Raw genomic sequence first — 20,961 nt, 5'->3', positions numbered from 1 at the left:
AAAAAAAAAAAAAAAAAGCTAAACTAAAAGCAGAATTAAACAACTTTGTGAACAAGCATGTTATTCAAACTAATTGGTGACTGCATTGTAAAATAATTCTACGTGTGGCAGTGTAACGGCAATCCATGACCGTCGTAAATGTGTGTTTAGCTCAGAAAGAATGGTCTGACTTTATTCGCGTGGACAAGCCAATTGATCCACAGACCTTCCCACGTGTGTCCCATGAAGAACTCTGAACCACTGTGGGTTCTACTTGCCCTTTTTGAAATTTGTCAGTAGATGAATAATTAAAGATGCTACTCACTTTCTCTTTGAGAGATGTCTGTGGTGATGGATTAGACAGGGTTCAGCCGAGATTGCATTTGTCAGGGATTTCTGCTCGGTAATATCCAGATATGGCCGCGTGGTTTTGAAAATGGAATCGTACTGTTGTCCTACCTTCGGCTGAAGGCAACTCCGGATGGAGGAATATTTATTTTTTTCAGGATTTCCAAAGACAAAGGGATTGTAGACAAAGGGCACTCTGGAACCTGTGTAGGATATGGCAAAGGGATTTGTTGTCCATTTTAATCACATTCTTGAGCTCAGGTGTGATTGGTCCAGAGCTAAAAAAGGCTATTTTGTTGGACAGTGGATCTTATTTTATTTTCCCAGTGATTCGGCTCCTCTTTTTTTTTTTATTAGTATTATTATTATTATTAGGGAGCTGTGAGTTTTTTTTGGCCAGTTTCCACAACCGCTCAGTGATGGCGTATGTGATTAATATTTCTACTAGTCTTAAAATGAGTTATTTAGCATCGCAAACACGCATGTCAGAACACATTAAGGGGCACAGAGATGGGCATTACTAGTTTCCTCTTCCCCCATCTGATCCGATCCTTCCTGTTATGTTATTTTCAGTCTCAGGGGGCGTTCAGTGTCTCACTCAGACTTTGTGTTTCGGTGTTAGTGTATGTTATGTCTATAAGGGTGACAAAGACACGCGGCGGGTCGGTGAATAGAGGAGACGAGGTTGTTGGCGGCGAAAGGACCAATAAATACGCGGCTGCAAACGGCGAGTACGTAGGAGCGGGTTATGACGCAAAACGTGCTTTTGATGCAGAATACGGAGCAGTTTGGTAAACTTCAAGGTTGACATTTGAAATGAACTTGACTTTTGCGAAATGTGTCGCTAATAATAATACACTTGCACCTGGGAGTTGTCCCCGTGCAGCTGGTTTGGTGCCTTACCCCGAAGGCACGTTGAGAGCAGTGGCAGCAGCAACTGGTTAAACTCCCCGAGCATTCGAAAAATGAGTCCCTTATCTCTATGATCTTCGTTGGACTGAACTTGATGACCTCATGCTCATAGCCACTGCCACATCGATGTTGCAACTGAATTATTGATTGCAAAATATATATTTTTTTTTTCACCCGTAAGATAAAGGACGTTCTCGTGGGTAAAGTTGGCAAACTTTCACCGGCAGCTCCTACATATTATCCTTATCAAAATGTAGAATATTCTAAATCTTATGTATTTGTGCCGGAGCTAAAACACAGTTGTTGTTGTTTTTTCTCTCCGTGTTACATCCGTAGAAAGATACAGAATGGTTTGCAGCTACAGATGCGTACGTAAACAATCGCATCGTAGGCTGTAAGGTCGTATTTGGCAGACTTGTGTCGCACTCTTCGGCTCTGACAGAGCCTCACCCTGAGAAGTGAGCGCTGACATTTGAAAGTCTCTCCAAATTGTGGCCTTAGTGCACAGGCGTAGCAAAGTCCTCCACACTTGTTGCACATCTGTCCTCATCTAATTGGCAAGTCACTCGAGGCTTGTTGCGGTACCTTTTCCCTTTTTCATAATATTTATCGTTACCTCTGTCAGGTAGTATCCTTCCTTAAAAAAAACAATCTGTATGTTGTGGAAGGGGATTTTCATTCCAAACTAGTTGAGGTATTTTTGGGGGCTTTTTATTTATTTTTTTTGTAGCCTTTTATTAGATGGCAGACAGGAAATGAAGGGCGAGAGAGGTCTGGCCGGACTCCATCATTGGGGAGTCGTGTTAACATGGTCGGCGTCAAAGGATGCCTCGAATACATAAGTTTTAATGACTATTAGCATCATATTGGACGTTGACTCTTACACAGTCTGTATTCATAAAGATGTGGAGCCAAGTAAGATTTGCAATCCTGTCTGATGTTAATGAAACAATTTCTTTTAATATGATTCATTTGCTCTGTTGCCAGGCGGTTTTGTCTCCATACCCCCAAACCTGAAATATATTAACAATACTATAATACTCCTGTTATTATAACCAATGGCTTCGTCATAATAAACAACAAAGTGAAGGTTTTTTTTTTTTTTGCTTGACATTCTTATAATCGGATGAGTGTTTGACAGTCTAATTGAAATACCAAAGATCCTGGCTCAAATAGATGCAGAAATTGATATTTCCTAGCTGCTAATGTGCTGTTGTTTATCCGTTCGGGGTGCGATGGAAGATTACAGACCTAAGGCAGCCGTCTGTGTCGTTCTCCTCACTATTAGTCACTGGGCTGTATCCGCCGCGCCGTCGTATACATCTTACCACTCGCGCTATCAAGATGGCACCGCATTAGGATCTGTCATATCTCTTCTTTTTTTTTTTTTTTATAAAGTTGCTCAGCGCGAGTGAAAAGGACCGGCACCCGGTCCGGCAGGATGCGGCCGGTTCTTGATGCGCTTGCAGATGTCGGTTCGATACGAGCCGCCCACTTTCAGCAGTGCTTGAATGAATCCTCAAAAGCAGTTTTTTGTCCTCGGTAACCTTGAAGGGCGCGAGTGGCTGGAGGTACTGCGACTGTGAACAAGTTGAGTCATAGGATTCGCACAAGGGGAAAGTGGAAATCATATCTAATTTCCATTTTTGTTTCCTTGTTTGTTCGTCTCTTATCTATTTTTTTAAATATAGATGCCTGAATTAAACTAACGTGGCTGACCGACAAACACGCACGAAATAGTCATTATCATGAAGTAATATTAGTCAAAAAGCAAACACAAAAAGAGGCATTTCTTGCTTCGATTACATTGATGTTCTCATTATTTTAGCCCAACTTCTCCCTGAAAGAGCTATAGAATCAAACGTAGCATCCACAAAAATACCACGATGTGAAATTACGTGCACACAGTCAAAGCCTTCCTCTTATTCTTTATTAGTATTTTCTTTTTATTTATTTATATTTTTCCAAGCGTGCGCTCAGCCTTTTGTCCGGTTATGAAAACACCCAGACCGGGATGAATGTGAATGAGACATATGGGGAAGCGCAGCCTGGGGCTTCAAAACACACATGCTGGTAATTCAGAACATATTTACCATTTTTCATGATGCTTTTGTTCAGTTTTTTGGGAAATATGCGAGCCGCAGCATCTGTTCCCGAAGACTCTTCGAGAGGCAGGTCGGCATGAACAAGGGGAGATCACATGGAACACGATTTAGCATTTGAGAAGTAACAGTTGAGAGCTCAACAAGGCAGCAGAGTGATTCCAGGTTGGCTTTTTTTTGTATTGTTTTATGTAAAGCGGTTATATGGGAGAAGAAAAATCGGTAAAAATTCTTCAGGGACCTACTAAAGGTTATGTTTGAATGCAAAATGTGAATTTATCACAACCACGTGATACCGTTCATTTTACTTTAAACAGCAAAGACTTCAATCTAACTTTCTGCAACCTGTAAAACCCACAAACGTCTATGAATGTTCCATGTTGCTGAATGAGCCCAGGTCAATGCACACTATGCAAGAGGACAGCAGTAGAATAAGGCATGGATAAACAGCTGTTTTTGGGCAGATCTAAATCGTATCGGGTGGGATTTTGGAAGTAAAGTGAAATCAGCGAGCTAAACTCCGACTTGCCCTTGTTTAAGTGTAGCAGGTGCTCTGTCTCCTGCAGTTAATTATGGCTGAAGGCGTTATTAGTTCACGCTGTATCTGTCTCCTGTCGGTACGCGCAGAACATCAGATGTTTGTCAGGGCGGTAATGTAATATCTTGTGTAACACCAGCCGAATCTGGATCACAGTCATAATGGTGTTGCATATTTTCTTCAGTAAAATGAAAAAAAAAAAAAAAAAAGATTTCCTCGTGTCTGGCGAGCTTTGGAAACATTCTCATTATCGGTTCGACGAGCGTAACAAACTGCCTTGTCTGCGTGGCGTTATCCCGCCGCAAAATAATATCCCCAAACAAAAATCGGTAAAGATCGACAGCACAGATAGGAAACATTTACGTTTTAATTTCTTGTCTATTTGGTATCGCGCAGGCACACCTGTGGACCCGCTCTCGCTCTTAAGGTTGGGGGGGGGGGGGGGGGGGGGGGGGCTGCAATCTTTGATAAGCCTTTTTTTCTCCCTTTTAGCTTAACCATCGTGCTACTGTAGATATGTCTTAAGAGAGAGGAGGAGAGTTTACCCAGGAGCCACATTAATATGTGAAATCCTTTTTTTTAAAATATATATATATATATATATATATATATATAAGATGTGAACTTAAGATAGAGGCTGTTTCTCAGCCCTGATCTCCCACAGTTGCATGCAGAAGCGGCCCACAGAGACTCTGTAGTTTAAAAAAAAAAAAAAAAAAAAAAAAGGCTGTGGAAGATAAAAGATGGAGAGGGGATTCCTCTCGGTCTGTTCTCATCTGTTATGTCGACATATGTATGATGTCGTGAGGAAACCTGCGTGAGATCGTGTGTCATCATATAAGAAAGGTGCGCCGACACTGTTAATTACAAAAGGTCCCGTTGGGCTGATGTACAGCCACTTCGCCAGCAGGGCGTCTTTAGCGCGTCACTACTCGCGCTCCTGTGCTCCGCATGAACCCTGCTGTGTAAACTCGGATGTGAGATAGCCGCGTTGTAAAAGGCAAACATACCGTACTTGCGGAGGCCCTTGACAATGACATCACTTTAGAGGCTGTCAGTCAATTGTACATAAGAGGTGCCGCTACCATTAGATGGTGAAATAAATCGAATCAAAGGAAAGAAACAGACGGTACTAAGCATACCCTTATTACCCGGAAGAATAAGAATATTTAATTTCTCAAAAAGAGCAAACTTAGTGCAGTGACATTCGCAGTAGTATCCAGGTTTTTTAAGTTGCATGTAAACATCAAATCATATCCTCACCTGTGTGCAGCTGTATTGATTTCCTGCTATCTTTAAATACCTGGAAAAGGCGTTTGCACGCCACAGTTTCCTGGTTTCTGTTGGAGCTCTCCAGGTAGCATATCCTTTTCCAGGTTTCTGCAAAAGCTGGGAAAGATTCGCAAAACATGTATAACAGGTTCCTCCAAAATCCCCATCGTAACCAGGATGCAAGTGTGCGTGTAAACACACTCGGTGACATGGAATTAATCACAGGTGTGAATTGGGTCTGGCTGGAGTTTAAAATTATTTTATTTTTTATACATAGCAGTGGTTTAACTCTTTAGTGGCTGTTTTTTCGATGACTCATTTTGATTGCGATTGACCCTTGGCTTGACTGGAAATGATACTTGCAAAACATGCACAACACCTCGATACGTGACACACGTCGAGTTCGGCAGTTCAAGGTAGACAAACACCGGAGCTCGAAGCAACGCCAGTGGGCAGCTCCGCGACATAATGAGGTGGAGGCTGCCAGAGCTGGCACACCCATTGATAGCAACGTTTCCTTTTAATAGCTGACGCACGCAGCAACTGCATAGAATCTTAATTACTCAAAACATTAGGTGATGTATGCAAATGGAGACCCGTGTTTTCAGTTTCAGCAACCAAAAGCTGTGGTTGCCAGCCTGGCAAGAGACGCCGCCTAAATTAGGAATTCCAATAGGTCATTTCCGTGGATTAGGAAGGTTCAGTCAATATTTGTAAGACTTACTGTACTCTCTTTCAAAGCCAGAAACCAGAGAAGTGACTCTAAAACGTATGATGTCATCAAGTATTTAGTCTGGAGCTCATCCTTAAACAATGAACGGGCAACTGATTTTGTGGACCGACAGAATGTTTGTTTTCTTTTTATACCGAAAAAGAGCTTTATTTTTTATTTTTTTGTAATGTTCTCAGTTGTGAAACTTTTAACTTGATGACACCATTTGAGTTTTAGCCTTCTAGTTTTTGGGAAAGTTTTGTTCACTAATATTTTTTGGACTTTCTTAGACCATTGGAATATATATCCCCGTGTGAATTCTGAAAATGTCCGTAGTTCCCTTTTTAAAGTCCTATTGCTTCTACTTTGCAACATGTAAACACCCTCACTTATAACAAAGACAGCAACAATGGACAAGTCCTTGTGTACGAGTGCAGTCGGTCCAAGTAAAGTTTATTACTCTGCTCCTCTAAATGAATTTAACGATCCCAACGACCTTCATACTTCCACATTGGCGAACAACACACTGAAGGTAAATTCCAGGTGTTTACCTGCTTGATAGCGTCTGTTGCCCACGTTTGAGCAGCTAATCTGGCAACCAATAAAACGTAATGTTCAAAGCATATTGTCCATTCAGCTCCAAGTCGGGTTTTCTAAATATCTATGCGCCGTTTAGTTTGCATGCGCTGCCTGTGACGTCTCCACGATAGACGTTTCCTAGAGGGGGGGGGGGGGGGGGATTAATAAAGTACTTTTACTGCTACTAGATGACAACCATAAAGCTACAGCTGGATGGGGGAGGTCTACCTTTCTGCGCCAGAGTGATGTGTCTTCAATTTATGCGTTTTTAATGTGCCTTTTGGTGCACGTGTTCCCTGGAAATTGCCTTCTCTAGTTTTACATCAGCTCGTGATTCGTACCCAGAATCCACCTCGACAAACCACAGAGTTTGCCTACACTTGTTGCATTCAGCTGATGTAGGTGGAGACTGCAACAATGACGGCCAAAGCACTAGTAAAGTAAAGACAAGAGAGTGTTTCAAACCCCCCCCCCCCCCCCCCCCCCCCCCAACCCATTAACAAAAGTACTTTCAAGGAAACAAATTAGACCAAAACATGCAAAGTAAATCACCAATAGGTAATTTTATTTGCAAAAAATGTGTTTTTTTAAATGTATTGATGGATGAAAACAGATACAGGTACTCTATGGGGAATTACTGAAACAAGTGCACTACCCAGGTCAGGTTGACTGATCCCAAACCTGATGATACGTGTGTTGCATAACAAAAAAAATGTTTCAGGAAGGAAGTATGGGGTGAAACAGGTCATTCATCATGAGTCGTGACCTGAAAAGGTGCTGCTACAGGATTTCTCAGAAGGATTGGTTAGTAAGTCCTCTTTGCCTAACTTGGTTGCATTGCTCCGAGTGCGATTTAAAGAATCTGCAGTAGCCTCGTTTTGAACACAATTCAGTGCATATAATTGGCTCCTTTTTTTTTTTTGATAATTGTAATGTTTCCAACCGACAAACTATACGACCTCCGTGTGTTTAAGAGCTCTCTTTGTGCGTGGGAAACGGGAAGCTTTCGTCGTGAATGGAAATTCTCAGCAGGGCCGAAAAAACAATTAGTTTGCTCATTTTGTCGAAATGAGGTTTGATATGTTTTGTGTATAGGCTTAAAAAAGTAAGATACATTACCAAGTATATAGGACTTTGGAATTCATAGCATAATGTGTTGTCTTTGCTCGAACTGGGCGCACAAAATAATTGGGTTTGAATTGGTTGTGCCTCGGGCTAAGTGCTAAAACAAATCTTTAAATGAAATTCATTACAAGCAGGGTTGCCGTACCCAGGTGTTATTGAATTCATTTCTCATTTTGACTTGATTTAGAAAGATAACCGTAATAACCGAGACTGACGGGAAAAGATGACAATGACATTGCACATCATGGCGTCCCTTCAAACGCATTAAATCGTAGTCAGTCTCATTGGCTTAATTGATCTGTGCAGATGGCGTCTTTTTGTTCTCGTGTTCCTTAATTCACTTTCTCTCCGTTGTCTCCCGCAGCAGGGAGAGATGTCTCTTTTCTTAAATATATCCATCTGTGCTGAAGTGGTGACTTTTATGCAAGCATAGAATTGGTACTCTAACTGTAGCTATTTCAGCACGGCACGTGGCAAAATACGGAGCAACATGAAACGAGATTTTTCAGGGACACAAATGAGTAATATCTTTTACATTTTCATTGGTAACCAGACAAGGGCAATTTAGGATGACATGGCTGTTTGAGATAGTTCCTCCTCATTGTGCAAGGTTGATGAGAACCCCCCCCCCCCCCCCCCCCCACGTACCTTCCTACCAGTGAAATTAACGAGGAAGATGTAGCTAATGAGATAACAAGCACACGATGGAGAAACAGGCTGATCTGACGCATCCTCCTGGTTATTTGGCAATATCTGGAGGCGTCGGTGGCCTCAGACTCTCATTTTCTCCCTGTCATATTCAATCAGCGATTCCTGCCTAAAATAAAAGCCGCTCTGTGCTGCGACCATGACCAGCCGAATGGGGATGCAGCGTTCAGACGTTTTCAGTCCCTAAAACCCGATAGCCAAACCTGGGCTTTGTGTATCGGCCGACACTGCGTACCGATCCCATACCAGTATTTAATGGACAATCTGAATGCCTCACTGAGTGGAAGTGAGCGGGATCATTCTTTCATGCGAGAGGCAACATCAGGCCTGCATTTAAACATTAAGCTTTCCTGACTCTTTAAAACAAAATGTGACAAATGCATACATGGATGTACATTTACTGAATTGTTTTTACTTATTAAAACAAGAAATCGTGCACCAGCGACTTGGTAAACAAATCTTTAAAATGAACAGGAGTTATAATTCTTGTGTATAATGTATAGTAGAATTGAAAAGATCGGCCTCGTTGTCGCTCCATATGCATCCCTACTGCAGATAGATGGTGTGGCTGGCCCCCACACTAACCTTTATTTATATATATATATATATATATATACACACAGTATGTATGGCCATTAATCGGTGCTTGGGTTATAAATTGGTGGAGTGAAGTGTATATTGCTTTCAACTTAAAGGTCTGCTGCCCCATTGACAGTCCTGACAGACTTTCCTTGAAATCAAAGCAGTTATAGGTTCAGATCTCTGCACTCTGTCGAACTATTGGCTGTTGTGGACTCGGGCTTCACGTGAGGACTTCTAAAGTTCTGTTCCTGCACGGTGCATTAAAGTATCGTTTACAAACGGTGGTCAGCGGGGACAAATTGGTTTCATAACTAATCACTGAAAATGACATTTGGCACTGTTGCTCCCCATAACCACGACACAGCGTTTCCTTAGTGAAACCTTAACCACCCTTTGTGCTCCAAAAATCCCCCTTCACATGTTCTCATCACCACTTTGTTGGGCCGTTGATGTGCACTTAATTTATAATTGCAATAATTTTGGCAGCTCTTGAATGCAGCTTTAGTGTTAAAATAAATCTCCAACTCAAAAGCAGACTTTCTGTATCGCCACAGGCTGATTATGCAGCCCCTGTGAAACTTAATGGCTCGGATAATATTAACATTGTCCGTAGAAAATGGCACATTTGAATACATTACGCTTTGAATATGTATTAAGATCCTCGTGTTTATTCCTGACCGCAGAGGATTTAAAAATGGGACCACGTGAATGCTGTGAACTCTGGGGGCCCTTTTGTGTGGCGCACAGTTCTGGAAATGTCTTCTGTTTTTGAATATCACGGCTTTTCTTTTAACAACAATTTTTTTTTGCTATTCTCCTGTCATCCTCAGATTGATCCTAAGGTTGCCTTTCCACGTCGCGCCCAGCCTAAGGTAAGAATAAATTGGTCACTAACCCCTGCTCAGAGAAAATGATTATGTCTCATATCACTAGCTTACCTAATTCTGTGTGCTCCCACAGCAGATACAGAGAGGCAGTGGTGCTCTGTCTGTTCTTGTAGAGGAACAGTCCGCCGCCATTGTTCTCACCTTCTCGATGCTGTTTCACCAAAGTAATTAAAGCTAGACACATAGAGGCTTAAAGGAAATGTTCAGCATGATTGAGGTTATGGAGTTATTGTTTTGTTATATCGTCATATTTCTTTCTGTGTCTTTATGCTTATATTTGCATTTCATTCCTCGTTATAGTTTTTATTTTTATTTTTTTTACTGCCAACTGTTTTGAAATGTGCTATTGTTACGAAATGCCAGTTATTGTCTGCAATGGCGTGAATCAAGCTTTATTGTGTGTCAATGCAACGGAGTGTCGGAGTGAAACCATCTTGCGTCAGTAACTCGACGGGGGGGGGGGGTCGTGACCGACAGGAAGTGGGCTCAAGATGTTTTCCCGCCAATGCGTTGGCTGTTGTATGTTTTCGAAGGTGCACATTAATGTGATTTTCAAAATGAAAGAGAGGATCGTTGACGCCGATGAATTGCATTTACCGGCTGAATCGCGCGTCTATCGGGTTGTTTTGTCGTCGGGAGCCGAATGGCTCCAAGCGACGTTCAGTTATTAAGAAATGTCTTTAATTGTGGCGCGAGTGCATGTAGAGACGGTCACAATCAGCATCGGGAAACAATGTGTGATTTAAAAAATAAAAAAAAAAGACAAGTCAAACTCCAATCACGGAGGAACTCGTCGCACGAGCTCCTCGTGGTGCATATTATCTTTTTCCTCCTCTTGATTACTGGTCTTTGAGCACTTCTATTGACGATTAAATATTCAGCGCGTGCAGATGGTGCTGTGGCATAGTCGAGGGCTTTGTTGACATGCCCCCCCCCCCCCCCCCCCGCTCCTCACACCATCCCCTGGCTTCAGTGCACAGTACAGTGTAGCGCTATTCAATAGCCGCTGTTGGAGGGGGGGGGGGGGCCTTTTTCCACCTAAACCAGGTGGAAATCGATAATAGATTTTCTCCTTCCCGCCGGATCAGAGAGAGGCATTGTTAGAGAGTTGGTCAGGTTTCAAATGAGGAATTGGCAGAGCCGGCGTTCAAAGCCAGAGCACATGGTGACTTAAGGATATCGGCATATGGTTGAGAAACTACCAGTGTTTCTCCACATTTTCTCACACGCCAAGTGTTTCGCTGCAACTTCCTGCGTTCGGAGCCCCGCTCGTGAAAGTCCAAGGTGCTATAAAACAGCTCAGATGGTTGATGATTCTTCCGTTGTTTTTTTTTCAGTGAGCAAGAAACTCCTCTTGCTGTCGTGGTTATTGTTAATCTTTTTTTTAAACAGTGCTGTACTCTATTTTTTTTTTTTTTAAGCAGTGGCTCAGACAAGGAAACACAATATGTCGAGCTGTCCTACAGGTCTTAAACATGTTTGTCATTCTACCTTGTGTGGTGAAATAATGCCACTATAGCATAATTCGTTGTGCCGCAAAAGCCTCGTACCGACGATTTATACAATGGCTATAGGGCAGGCTTGTTAGGGAAGAAAAATGGATGTATTGAATGTGGATTATAAAGGGTCTTAAAGCAATGGGATTAAGCCAGATAGATTAACATTGCATGGGTTTGTACTTTATGTTCAATTGATTTAAGACCTTTTTTTTTTTTTTTAAAAGAAGCCCCATTCTGTGGTTCCCATTTAGCAAGTCCTCACTGTTTTGCATTTGCTTTCTTTTGTCCCCCTCGCTCTCCCCTCCACTGTTCGCCCGCCCGGCTGCTTATGCAGCTGTTGAATAGGCTTCGGTCTTGTTTAAAGAAGCCCCGTCTTGGCAGGTGCCTCTGTGGCACGAGGCTTCGGGCGGCACATCGCCGACGCGACCAATCAGCGTTCGTTTTCTCACGGCTAACAATGACCTCGCGAGTAACCCCGCCAGTGAACCCCCCCCCCCCCCCCACCTCCCCGCTGCCGAAACGCTGCGTTGTGGTAAAACTATACAGTATGTACAGCACGTAGAGCGGTGCTGAAAACAGACAGGAAGTGAAGGTGAACACAGAGGACATTTCACTGTAAACAACTGAAGGTGTTTGCACCGGGATGACAGGATCACGGGGGGAAAATAACAACTTGTATCAGCAAGGCATAACTGACACTGCCCCCAAAACATGGACGTTTCATTATCAAGAGACGGGCGGGAAGGAGTTTGCCAGCGGACGATCATTAGGCCGCATATAACGAGGTAGACGTCATTTAATTTAAATCTGATTTGACATGTGTGGCAAAGTCACAGGATTTGTGTAGGTACGTACAATTCTGGAGTTTTAAAGGGAAACATTTATGTTTTTAAGGTCAATATTATACCTGAGTTGTAGGTTATCGTCATGATAAGACATGAATATGTTCTTGTATGACAAATCACTTCCGGAGTGCGGATTTATTCTGCGTCGCCTTCTGGAACCGTGTGTCCGTTTGGAATTTAGTGATCTGTTTTTCTACCCATGTGTGGTAAAGGACACCAAGGGCAGAGCACCACAGGTCCTGTCAATCAAAGAGAGCACGCTAAAGGAACATTGCTGATGAATAATGCCACACAACTAAAGCTTATCTTAGGACTTAAATAGTCAACATTTTGCATCAGAAATGGCGGCGGCGCTTACAAGTCGCGTCGAAGGTATCATTGCAGGCCAGTCGTCAGATATTCGGGGATTAGGTCTCTTCTGTTGATGACTGACGGATGAGAAAGAGGCTTAGACAATAGCGATGTGATGCAAGGTGCTTCACACACATTCATCCGAGCCCCCCCCCCCCCCCCTTTCAGCCTGGCTTGGGGTCAGCCATGGCTTTATGAGATAGGCAGCTAAATGTAGCTTTTAGAATTTCAACATAAATGTTTCAGCATCTCAACATTCAGTCCTTCTTGATCCACTCTATTAATAGCAGAAATAAGTTATATCTTGGATACACAAGATACAATGACATCACCTTTTCTTCTTTTTTTTTGCCATTATATCACAACATATCTCTGCAGATACAGACACTTCAACACACGTCTTGTGGGTCAGAGTAAGTGGTGATTGGGAGGGATTACTTTTGTATGAGTCTATTCATTGATTTCTTTGGAAAATCCTTCTGATTGTTTCTGATATTCTATTTCTTATTTTCTATATGTTATCGGCGAGGTGTTGTGCCTTCGCGTTAGAATTATGCGGTGAACCCTGATGGCTGAAGACTTTGTCAGGGGACAGTTTCTATAGTTCACTCGTATGTTGAAGGAGTTATTGGTCACTGCAGTCATTTCTCAGTTAAGGGAACCCCTTATTAGCACGGCTACACTGTAAGAAATATGGGACAAATCAGCGTTCCTCATTCTGTGTAAAAACGCATCAGCTGACGCTGAATGTGACGCCTTGGAAGACATTTTGAACCTTTTAACTCTGGCCAAATATTTGAGTTTATACAACAAAATGATCCAAGAGTGTTTTTAAAAGCTTACTCCTTATTGTTTTTCTCCATATATTTTGAGCCTGTTGAGATGCTGCCGATTCTTAAAAACAAAACAACCCGTGTGTGTGTGTGTGTGTGTGTGTGTGTGTGTGTGTGTGTGTGTGTGTGTGTGTGTGTGTGTGTGTGTGTGTGTGTGTGTGTGTGTGTGTGTATATGTATAGAAAGTGGTACAGAAGACAGAGATGATGCTGTTTCCTCGTTTGATATTTCCCTGTAAGGTTCACACTGAAAGATGAGAACGAGTCCTGCTCTCTGTTTCCCGGAGAAATCAAAGCGACGGCTTCCGCCGACATTTTTTCTGCTCGAGATTTACCACTCAACCGTCGGTGTCATTACCGCCGCTGCCGCTGCTTTTGTTTCCCGCCGCGGAGTCGCGCACACAACCATGGCATGTCCCAGCATGATTTTAATTGCCAGTGGGACTGTGGCCACTTCAGTGGGAGATGAGTTCTGATGGGCTTGTTATGGAAATGAAAGGAAGGAGCAGCGACCGTTTACAGAGCAATGGGCGTAGCCCTTTTTTTTTGTCTTGCAGGCCTCCGAAAATGTTTTGCCGTGTAAGACGTCCCGAGCAGGTGGACGCCGTGTCTCTGGCGGTCTTTAGGACGCAGAGAGAACACTCTTACCTGTGCACAAATGGATGCGTGCTGCGCAGAAGGCTGTTGGGTCAACACTTCCTGAAAAGTCGGTTCATCTGGTTCGCAACCACAGTTTTCCTTTCCTGAAATTTCTCGTGTTTAAAACGTCGGTGAGGAGGAAGCACCGTACTAGTGCATCAGTTGAGGTAATTCAGAGATATCGGTTGAAAAAAACAACTATCCAAGCAGTGCTCCAAATTTCACTCCAGCCCCGTGACAGCTGTGACCGTGGCCTCCCTGCTCGTGGCCTGCTGTTGATACTGGTGTTAGTGTCTGTCTATCTCCAACAGCTGGAGAGCCCTGTCTTTGTCTCCTCTCTTTCTCTCACACTTGATTTCTGCGTATGGCAAATTGACCAGTACTCCCACTTCCTCGGCTCGTCTTCATCCCACACCTCTCTCTCTCTCTCTCTCTCTCTCTCTCTCTCTCTCTCTCTCTCTCTCTCTCTCTCTCTCTCTCTCTCTCTCTCTCTCTCTCTCTCTCTCTTTCTCTCTAAAGGACGGTGTTTGCTTTGTGTTCTTACCTGCAGAATAAAAAAAAAAAAAGACTCGGGTGTGTTGTGGTTCTGGAGATTTCTAGCCTTAAGTTTCATTGAAGTCTAATAATAATCCTGCATGAAGTAAATACACATTCTAATCGCCTTTGCACGGTGCGACTTAAACATGCACTCTCTCTCACACACACACACACACATAAGACCACATGTGCACATACTGTATTAAAGAGGCACAGGTGTGCTTGTTTTTTTTCTATGCAAATTCAAAACGTCATCTCTCGCTCTGTCTTCCCCTCCATGCGCTCCTCTTTTCTTCTTCTTCGTCTTTCAGGATTACAAGGCCTTTGCAAATCCAGTCTTGCACCTTGCTCAGTTATTTGATCTAGATTTAGCATTATGATATTCCTCCTCTCAAAAGTGATCCTTATTTAAAATGACACAGCTCACTGCTGGGAAAATGAAACCTCTGTAGCTGCCAGCCCCCTTTTGAATGTCCCTGTGAGTTTATTAAAAGCACCAGCTTCCCCGTTCCAACTCGGGTCCGCGCAGCTGCGCGAGTGTGAAAGAATATTCAAGGACAAAAGTCCTCTAATGTAGGACAGAGCGCCGTATCAATATCTTTGTTCTGCACAGCTTGTGACAATGAGGCCTCCGAAATATTTATTACGACCGGGAAGATTATTTCTTCTTTTCAAGGCATTTCCACCGTGATAGCACGCGGAGCGGAAGAAAGATGAAAGACGGCTACGTTGCGCCCGACTATTATCCGAAGCCTTGACGTCGCATCTCGAGGCGCGTGGAGCCGGTCTTATCCCGGTCGAGAGCGGCCGAACCAAGATGTCCGACGGAAAAGGTGTTCGCTGTACTTCTCCCAATAAATGCACTTTTGAAATGTTTTTTTTTTTACAACTGACACCGAACGCTCCGAGACAGACGGAAGACGGCGGAAAAGTGACAAGCGAGATGATGGGAATTCAACCCTGTCACTCTCCCCACCCCCCCCCCCCCCCCCCAAAAAAAAAAAACAGATGTGCAGCCAACATAAATAAACCCCACTTTTAGATGGAGGGCGACACTAGGAGTTTTTTTTTTTTCCCCCTCTGTGATAATGGCCACTGTGCCGAAGCCGGAGATGGGTTTAAATCCCCGACCCGTCGGCTCCTTTTTGCTTTCAGTGGCCTCGGTGGAACTGCTCCAGAAGAAAATGGGGCCAGAGCACAGACATATGAATGACTGTTTGTTTGGTGGTCGGACACAATCGCCAACCGAGTGACCCAGTTAACGGCGAGGCCTAGTCAAAGCGATGCTCAGTTTGATTCGTGTGTGTGTGTGTGTGTGTGTGTGTGTGTGTGTGTGTGTGTGTGTGTGTCACACTCTCTACAATGTATCTTTTATTTCAGGCTTTCCCTCCAGTAGTTATGCCTCAGTAGAAAGATAAATGATGTGTAAATGTGAATGCTAGTGTAATTATTTTAAAACATTTTTTTTTTACCGCAGATATAATATGAACACACACTTCCTTTGTTTGAATAATTGCCAGAGCGCCCATAAATGGAGTGCACACGCGTGTGTGTGTGTGTGTGTGTGTGATTCTTCCTCTCTCTCCGCCTCCCTCTGTCTCCGCTCCGGTCTCCTTGGTTGCGGGTGGAGAATAATTAGGTTTTCGAGGGGATTGAGGGGTTTCTTACAATGCGTACCAATGGCAGCGGTCAGGCAGGCTCGCGCTGGCAGGGCAGAGAGGACGGAGGGCTGTGCAGGAGCCTGGCACCGCTAAACCTGATGCTGACTGACAGTAATGAGGACAGCCTGCTAGCCAGGATGGAGAGGAGAGAGCGGAGGAGAGGAAGGCATGGTCCTCCACTATAGCTCTCAAGACCTCTTATCAAAGCCTCCGCGTGTGCATGCACACACACACACACACACGGAGATACAAACAACACGAGCACATCAAAACCCACGTTTAATGTGTACATGGCAGACCAGAGCAGGTGCATCACTGGGATGTGTTCTATCCGTCGTATTTGGCTTTACTTGTGCACCTCATAGAGAGAATCACATGAGTTCTTATCCATTCAAAAGACACGTGTCATGTTGTAACAGCAGCTCTGTGACTTAAATAAACCAGTAGGCCTTCTTTATTAGTAGTCAATTATAACCAATGTTTTAATATCTATTGTGTATGTCACTGTAAAGAAGCAAAGAAATGATCGGTACCCGTGATGAAGTATCTAGCGGGACGTCGTGAGAAGTGGCTTTGGTCAGCACAAACCAACAGTGACTCTGACCTTGGGCCCTCCGCCGCTGCAGCCCTGTTCTGTATTAGTGCGCTGCGATTATGTGACAGGTGGATTAGCCCGCCGTGTGCAGCTTTTTTTCGGGATATGGACATCTTTTTTTTCCTCAGTCCCTGCCCAGCAAATGTGGAAAAAGTATGGAGTCATCACCTCAGGGGGTGGCTTTGGCCGATGAGTTTATTTCAAATGTTATTTTTTTTACGTTGACCTTTTTGAGATTATGTTTGGAAGGAATACTGGAAATGACTTCTAGTTTAATCAGGAGGACGAGTTCCATGGTGTTGTTGCACACATCACCTTGCTCTTCTCACTGCCTTCACCTCTGTGTTTCTGGTTTCAAATGCGCAGTCTGGGATTTGTTCAGAGTGAAATAGCCCTCCGTAGCAAGAGGGGCTCAGGTGTGTCCAGATGTCTGCAATTATAGACGTGTGTGTGTGTGTATATATATATATATATATATATATATATATTTCAAAGTACATATTGTATAAAGTATATATGCTTCAAAGTACAATTTTTCAATCCTTTGTGAATAAAACACAATGTATCGCACACAATCATGATCATTTTCATGCACTGTATATTTCGTACCATCAAGAGTTCAGGTTCTAAACGAGGATATAAAAAGACGTAGTAGAGGTGTAATATTTTATGAAAGCGAAATGATAGTGTTTGTTCCCTTAAAAAACACAAATGGTTACTGCTGCAAGTTTGACCTTGATAGGGACGTCAGCTAGTGTTTGGGACGGATGTTCGTTTTGTTAAATACGCTGCATTTAGTACATTTTGCATTCTTTTACTCCATCAACTCCAAGAGTGAGGTTTTAAACATACAATATACAGGATATAGTATATTTGTAATTATTAAAGGCGCTAAATTCCAAATTCAGGGAGGGATGGCCTCCACAGTGCTCTCAATATGGCGACTGCTGAGCCGGCGGCTAGAGGCGAACGGTGCTAAAATCGGTACCGGTGCAAACAACGAAAACAGTGCTGACGGAGCCAACGGTGTTTACCTGAGGGGGGACTGGAGGCGCTACGCTTCTCCGACAACGGCGTGGGTCGGGACACGATATCGGCTTTAACCGCTGTATAAGCGAAGCGCCGGCGATTAGCCAGCCAGCAGGCCACGCACACACACACACACACACACACACACACATACATGCACGGGGACTGGCATGCATGTGTGTGTCTACGTAAACAAAACACAGAGAAGCTCTGCTCAGGTAGACTCCGCTATATCTGTACATAGCAAATAGTCGTTTGCTTCTATATTAATGCTCTGTATATCAAATTTAGCACCTTTTTTTATTTTTTTTAAAGTAAAGCCTGATCAGTTTGTGTTGGACGTGTCTGTCTGATTGGAGGATTGCCTGACTGGCTCACTGAAGTGTTCTGCCATGATTGGATCCAGTTGTCATTGTAGAGTAAGATATTGGAATCTCGCAGGCCAGATTGCTCTTTCTCACTTTGACGTTGTGTGACAGTTCATGCTCTGTAGTTTTTATGTGCTGTTGTCGGGGAGGGGGGGGGGGGGGGGGGGGCACCAGCCTCTCAGATTAAGAATGCTATTCCTTCAAGAAGACAAGCCTGTCAGGTTATTAGTGATGGCCGATAGCTTTTGTTGCCTTTTCTGGTTCAACTGCTTGCGTGCATCATGTCGCTGTAGGGTGCAACATTACATCCTGTTTATTAATCACAATCGTATAACTACCTCGTTGTACTTATTGTGGGGGGTGGGGGGCACTTTTAATGGCCCGGGGTCATGGCTCGCCTTCACCAAATCCAGTCTAATGTTGAGTCACTGCTCTCACGCAGCCAATAGAGCAACCCTCTAATAACAACGATGATTGGAGAGACGAAACGGAAACCTATTCTGTGCTGTAATTACACATTTCAGAACTTGCGTTATTATTTGACTTGCCACTCTCGGCAGTGTGTTTTCTTTGTGTGTTTCCCCCGAAATATCTTCACCGGAAGGTTAGTGTTGTCACTTTGATGCATAAATGTGATGCAATTAGCAGAACGCGTTTAGAACGTCGATTCTTTGTTGTTTAATTAAAACGGGCTATTTGCTTCACTTCCCCAGATGAGTCTTGATAAAAGATTAAAAAAGAGAGGTCGACAGGATATAAATGTTTCAAGAGTATTAACATAAAACAATGTAACATATGCAAAAGTTCTGAAGTAGTTCTAATGCAAATTGCTAATGATAAGAATCACAGGTCCACCGTTCAGCCTCTTCTTCTCATCCTTTTTTTTAAATACAATGCAAGCTGCATCTGTTGTCCCAATGTATGATTAAAAACACACGGTTTGAACGTGTAAGACACCGAGTCGTCGATACTGAATTACTGCATCCGAGTCAGAGCGCTGGAGAGCTTAGCTGTTCCTCCACACACTGCCTCGGTCCTCAGCTGTGACCTTTCCCTACTGCCCATCATTCACGATTATACTGCTGACATGTTGGCGCCTGCCAATAAGTTTTCATTGGAGGCGGTGTCAGCCGCATCATATTTTATGGTCGGGATACATTTGTGTTGTGTTTGCATGCAGGCTCTCCCGTGGTTTGAATGTTTGGTTTGGTTACGTGCGCCCGTCCCCGGAGATTAGATTTAGCATTTAATTCGACTTAGAAAAGAATTAAGATGCAAACACAGTGTGGCAGCAGCAGCAGCAGAGAGGAAAGAAATGCGTTGCTAAATGAGGGATATGTAACATGAATAAACAAGGTGTTTGTATGTCCTAAAATGTGTCGCCATGTATGGATGTGAGTGAGTATAAATAGACTAATTAAACAGTGAGCGTGCACCGAAATGTTGCACCAAATCCACATCGTGCCCGAGAGCACGACGATCGCACAACGAACGCGAACTAAAGCCGACGAGGGACACGCTGTGGAAATACAACCCGATAATTTTATCTGTGATTATCGGAGCCATTCTGACTCGTAGCTAACTTATAGTTGTTGTTGTATATGGGTGAACAACTTTCAAATACGTTTTTCTTTTACAGCCAGATACAACAATTCCAAATGAATAGGTCCCATGCTTAATGAAAGTCCCCAGAGTGATGTCGTTCCCAAGTGCTTCTTACACGACACACACTCCTGCGGCTCCAAGCCGAGAAGTCACGAAGACGACTTGTTATATTTGAGTGCTTTTTGGCTGCAAATAACAAAATGGACCTTGTAACAAAAGCAGAGGGTTTTTTTTTGTGTGTGTGTGTGTGTGTGTGTGTGTGTGTGTCAAAACAAAAAAAAGAAAAAGCATAGAGCTACTTTGTGCTGCGGTGGCGAACAAGAGTAAGTGCACAACAGGCATGTAATTGATGTTTAATTGATGCAATAACGGTAGTGATTATAGACAGACATGTCTTTATACATTTTTCCCTAACAATAGAAATAAAGCCTCGGCGAGATACTGTTTGCACTGGATGTGGGACGGTGCTAATTATCTTCACAGAATACCAAACAGTAATGTAATAATCCATATCCTCCGCACTCTCCGTCAATCGGTGACTCAGAGTCTGTTTGAGACCGTAACCTTGTCTCTCAGTCTGACTACACCACCCACTCTGCCGACGACAAACCAATATTTTTCCTTTTTAACCAAAGGAAATGTTTACTACAATTTAAGGTAGGAGTAGACGCTCTCCAGTTAATTGAAGACGACGCATAACTGAGGTAATTGCTGGACATTATCCACTCTCAGGAATTATTGATGTCCGCTTGGCTGTTCAACAGATTTGATTCATTGTGCCAATTGTGAGATTTCAATAATTCCCGTACAATTAATCCTACTTAGAATTGGATATCATATGTGTCAGCTGCACATTTTCAATAATTCCAACTCTGCACCTCCGCAGACATCAACCGTTTTGCTCTCTTCAGAAGGTTTCGGACTGTCATTCGCGGAGGGGAAACTGTCTTTGCCACATGGTGGGGGGAGCTCGCTGCTTTTAAAGGGAATGAGCGGACCTAATTTAATTGACTGTGATTGACACCGGCCCCCAACACATCTACTGTTAATTCATTCCCTCTAATCCAACCTCTTTTGCGACCGCACCGCAGGTGTGCCGCCGCCGGTGCTCCAGCAACTTTGGTCGCAAAAAATGACCAAAAAATGACCAAAAAAAAACGTGTATCTCGCACCTACGTGCTCTACATGTGGTGGCGGCGGCGTGAATTTACACCACCACTCGCGCCTCGATTCATCAAAAGGAGACCCCCCTTGTG

The 20,961-nt window shown here is 43.5% G+C and overlaps 1 protein-coding gene across 10 annotated transcripts in view; it reads left to right on the top strand.

Annotated features, from left to right (window-relative positions):
• msi2b (musashi RNA-binding protein 2b) overlaps window positions 1-20,961 on the top strand; it is a 220,634-nt gene that overhangs the window by 2,340 nt on the left and 197,333 nt on the right. For all 10 annotated transcript variants that reach the window (XM_076101369.1, XM_076101370.1, XM_076101367.1 and 7 more), the window contains exon 5: window positions 9,688-9,729. In XM_076101369.1, coding sequence (XP_075957484.1) covers window positions 9,688-9,729 — 42 coding nt within the window. The remainder of the gene's footprint in view (window positions 1-9,687; window positions 9,730-20,961) is intronic.

Source organism: Anarhichas minor, unplaced genomic scaffold, assembly GCF_050575085.1.
Source record: "Anarhichas minor isolate MPS153535 unplaced genomic scaffold, ASM5057508v1 ptg000027l, whole genome shotgun sequence".
Lineage (NCBI taxonomy): Eukaryota > Metazoa > Chordata > Actinopteri > Perciformes > Anarhichadidae > Anarhichas > Anarhichas minor.
This window is presented reverse-complemented; position numbering and strand designations above follow the sequence as displayed.